This window comes from Protomyctophum parallelum (assembly GCF_964188405.1).
Source record: "Protomyctophum parallelum genome assembly, chromosome: 15".
Lineage (NCBI taxonomy): Eukaryota > Metazoa > Chordata > Actinopteri > Myctophiformes > Myctophidae > Protomyctophum > Protomyctophum parallelum.
This window is the reverse complement of record NC_139710.1, coordinates 9253350-9258090: the sequence shown is the minus strand read 5'-3', so window position 1 is coordinate 9258090 and position 4741 is coordinate 9253350. Positions and strand designations below refer to the sequence as shown.

At 39.6% G+C, this 4741-nt stretch overlaps 1 protein-coding gene across 1 annotated transcript; it reads right to left on the bottom strand.

Moving 5' to 3' along the window:
- Window positions 1-584: 584 nt before the first annotated feature.
- On the bottom strand, window positions 585-4514 carry cfap73 (cilia and flagella associated protein 73). Its single transcript, XM_083783723.1, has 7 exons — window positions 4449-4514; window positions 4217-4322; window positions 2640-2744; window positions 1495-1692; window positions 1142-1363; window positions 874-1032; window positions 585-714 (listed from the first exon to the last, which is right to left on the bottom strand). Exons 1-7 carry the CDS (start codon window positions 4502-4504, stop codon window positions 676-678), a joined length of 885 nt encoding a protein of 294 aa, XP_083639849.1. The 5' UTR covers window positions 4505-4514; the 3' UTR covers window positions 585-675.
- Between the last annotated feature and the right edge of the window lie 227 nt (window positions 4515-4741).

The following is a 4741-nucleotide window of genomic DNA, read 5'->3' as shown; positions in this document are numbered from 1 at the left end:
GAAGACGTTAAAATTAACTGTATTTTTCAATATTTGAATTGCGCATTAAGCCCAGTTTATATTTGCACGTATGACCATGTTGCTCACTGAGAATAATGAAAAGGCGACAGTTTTCAGAGAGGCTAATGGAAATATTGTATTCCTCTTGTATGTGTCATTCAAATATCTAAAAAGAAAGATCTCTTTTATGAACAAAATTTGTCACTGTTTATTTTATTACACTCTCAGGATGTACATTAGGCGACATAGGTCTCTCGGCTGCCGAGATTACAATTCAGTGTTACATTGCTGAAAATAATGACCAATGAAAACGTTTTTTAAAACATATTTTTCAGTATTTTCCACAGAATACATTTCATTATTAAAAATATATATATGGTATTTGGCATATGATATTATTGGCCTATGGCACTTTTCAGTTTATTGTATGGCATTTAGGTTGCTATTCTCTGCATTGGCCACAGAGTGGCAGTAAAGCTATTCTGTATTATCTTTGATTAATCTATTTCCCATAGAACGTTCCTTCATTCATTTCAGTTTAAATAAAAAATGATCTGGCAATAGATTCTGTTTTGTGCAGTCTACTAAACAATCTGCTGCAGTTGATATGCACTCTTGGTATTGTCTTGTTCTTATCTTAAATCCACCGTTGTGTCCGAGGGAGGCAGGTTGATGTCATTCACTATGCCACTGGTTTTGGATGAACATCAGGATCTGAGGAGAGCAGAGTCTGTTCAGATGGAAACTATTCATAATGCTGGACGCTGGCTGTTCAGCCTAGATGCCTGTTTGTCTGCCAGGAAGTTAGGAGTTACGAAAGCAGAACACTCACTTTATCAGGATAAATGTTACCCTTGCTGAGAAATTGCTCACCTTATCCAACTGTGTCTCTGTGTCATCTACAGCCAAACTTCCCTTCTCCCCTATGTGCCCACCTGTCATTTGGTAAAGGTTAAGGGTCACCATTTTGATTTGGCCCAGCAGCAGCGTCTCCTTTGCTGCAGTGTTCTGGATGTGATTCAACTTATTTTCCTGTGGGGTATATCGGAACAACTGACATTCATTACACACACAAAAAAAAGAGACTGGGCTAAATTAAGTAGCCTATTTGATGTTTTATGTCATTCAGCAGGTCATATACCCATCTGAGAGCCTCCAAGCGTGTCTGGTCCAGCTGTGTCTGTAGCTGGGACAGCAGGTTGTTCTTCTGCAGCAGCAGGCAGCTCTGCTGGCCTGTGTATCTCTGCAGAACTGCTCTCTGGTTGTCTGTCTGCTCCTGAACCTCCCTCTGCCTCTGACAGAGCTGATCTCTGGTGACACGAAGGGTCTCAAAACGACCCAGCAACTGCCACACCCCCTCAAACTGCAGCACTCACGTGGTGTAGACATGAAATATTAATAATTAGTAATAACAACAAATTGGAGATTTTGTCTCAGGTTTGACTTCCACATGAAATTTTGAGGCAGTGTGAAAGGTGCACATAATTAGATTACCTTAGCCATTTTGAGAACCTGTTCTAGGAAGGTCCAGTACAGAGTATTCCACTGCACTCTGCGCTGTATTTTCTTAAGTCTGTTCTCTAATGCAACACATTGCTCCTTCAGTTCCTCCGCCTCTGCCTCCTTATGAAGCACAATCTGCCTCTCTTTCCCAGCTTTCTTTAGACTTCTGTTACGTTTAGCATCGTTCTCCTGTGTGGGGAAGAATGATGAGATAAAAGGTAATCTGATCAATTATCCACTGCAGCTGCATAAGTGAACAGGTTACCATAAATTGAGCATTTCTTTTTACATTGAGCATTTTAGTGGCCAGAAACATAAAGATTTCCATAAAGTATAGGCCTATAATGAAACAATATACCTTTTGCAGGTTTTAGTGCACCCATAAAAACGAAAACATTTTGCCTGAAAATGGTGTTCCTTTGACGAACTTACCCCCAGTGTGGTAAGTTAAGTTGTGCATGCAAAAACGTTCCCAATGTTCCCATTTTATAATCTTCAAAGAATAAGATTTTGTCATAAACTACACATAGACCTATCACAAAAGAAAATATCCATTCTGACCTCAAGTTGACACTATAGTCAAGCATAAACAATACCTCATGATGTATGAATGTTCACTTCAGGAGCTCAGTAAAATCGATCTGAAGTGGGACGTGTTCCTCAGTCATGTTGCAGGTCCCTTGGTGTGATCCATGGTCAGGCAATGCCCTCTTGATCGTTTATTGTATTACTACACATTATGATACGGTTGATGATGCTGCGTTTGGTCGTGTAATTAATGTAAACTATTTTCACATTTTAATTAGATTTTTTTTTTCTTTTTTTATCTTATCTATCTTAATTGTCTATCCATGCATACGTACTCTGCTGTTGTTGTTTGTGTTTGTATTGTAGGTTTTCTGTTTTATGTGTTTGTAAAAAATCTAAAATAAAGTACTGATCACAAGGAGCTCAGTAAAATCAACTTATATATAATAAAAAAAACTCTAGCTTACATCTCTAGGCTATGATCCAAACCTCCATCACATGACTGCTGTATGTGAAGATCAATGTGAACAATTGGTAGCCTCCTGCATACTGCATTACTTGTGGATTCCTTGAAACATGATGTGATCACTGTGGCCCCCAACATCTACCTTGAGAAATCTGTCAAAGTGTAGAAGTGATTCCTTCAGGCTTTCCTCCTTCATCAGCACGTCATCTCTGCGTATCAGCAAAGTCTTCCTTTTCATTTCAAACTCCTATACAGGTCATTGAGTGATGCAGAAAACAATGAGAACTTTTCCTTTTTTTTAATGGCAACAGGCAAATTAACATAACTAGATGTGTATGTGATTGATTGATTGATTGATTGATTGATTGATTGATTGATTGAAGTATAGTTTATTAACAGTTTGCAGAATTACAGTACATTTCAAGCACAACTCAATCAAACTGTTAACTGTGAGTGGACGACACCATAAAGCATTACACTTGTTTACAAGATGTTTTCAATTCATCATAACATTTAGAGACGTACAAATATACACTTCTATATAGCCAAAAACAGGAAATCATCATAAAGGATGTAAAAAGGGGGGAAAAGGGGGATTCAGATTTTACGGGGGCCAGTTTCGAATTGCAGCTGTCCGTAGGTGCCCTTTGAGAGCGGTTTTGAAGGAGTCAAGGGATTCACATGTCTTAATGACAGTTGGTAGGGCGTTCCACATTTTTGTGGCATAGGAGCTAAATTAATTTAGTCCCTTGTTTGTGCTGAATCTGGGTTGCACATGGTTTGTTGAACTCCCTCTGGTGTTGTGGGTGTGGACTTCATTGACATTAAGGAAGTATTTAGACAGGTACATGGGTATCTTCAACTATCTTGGTGGTGTATCGAATCTTGTGGACCAGACCCATTGCAAGATGCTGTACTCTGTCATCAACCCTAAGCCATTCCAGCCTGTCAAAATGGGCAGGGGTGAGGTGGGTTCCGGGGGTGAGGCTGACCAATTTGTTTGTTAGTCTGGAGCCTTGTTTTAAGGGACTTTGAGGTGCTGTGGTACCAAGAGGTGCATGCATAGTCGAAGAAACCTTGTACGAGGGCTCCTGTTAGGGTCTTCAAGGTGTTTTTGTTGACCAATGACCAGTGAGGAGATCCGGTATAGGAATCTGGTTCTTTGGTTGACTTTTTTGATTAAGTGGCCATTTTATCACCGGAAAGATTTGCCTCCAGGATGGAACCTAGGTAGGTAATTTAATCTTTTCGTGTGATAATATTGTCAGTTGTCACCCACCCCAACCAAGAAGCCATCTGCCTTGCTGAGATTACTATTTGATCCAAAAAGAATGGACATGGAAATACATAACCCCATTTCTATCATTTCTGACTATCGAAGAATCTTCAATTTCAAACTCAGGGTCCTTGATTGATTCATCGAGCTTGGTTTAACTGAAACTCAATATGTTAGCCTTATTGTTTAGGAATATTTCTCTAATTTCGGCCAGTCTGGGAAAGAGGCTGTTAACATTCAGATGAAAATAATGTATATTGGTGTTGAGGATTGGTAATTGTGCACATGGCAATGGCATGCAGTGGACAGATACAAGGACTTGCAAAGTTGCACCTTTTCATTACTTTTATCATGTAACCTTAATTATTCTGTATGTTATTCTGTATTCAATTGTTTTGTTAAATCATGACCGAGATAAATAAACTAAATAACATGTAACTAACCTTTATGTGCCCCTTGAGCTGTTTATCCACCTCCGTAATCTCTCTGTGTTTCTCCAACATTCGTGTGGCCCTTGTCATCAGACACATCTCGACGTCAGACGGCTTTCTAATATACACACGCAGGCACAGCCATTATAGGAGGGAGAAAAACAACTTCAAATAATCAATTTGATCGATTTATTTGGTGGCTATAGCATCAAAACGACCTGAAAACATTAATCAACACACTCACATTGCATGCTGTTCCTCATAGACGACGTTGAAATAATCCTCCAAATCCGTGGCCATTAATGCAACCAGCCAACCACTAGTGATGTTTGAGAATTTTAGATTTTCTTTTTTTCCCCCCGCTACTAAACTTTCTATCAAACAAATTCTTCCAGTGACGCATGCCTCCGTTTCTACGGCAACATACATGATACACTGCACCATTTTACAGCCCCTAGTGGTGTAAATTTGCACAATAGTATTTCAGAACCCTAAACTCCGTGGCTGCTGCTCTCCCCAAGCCCCGGTAGCTCGCCG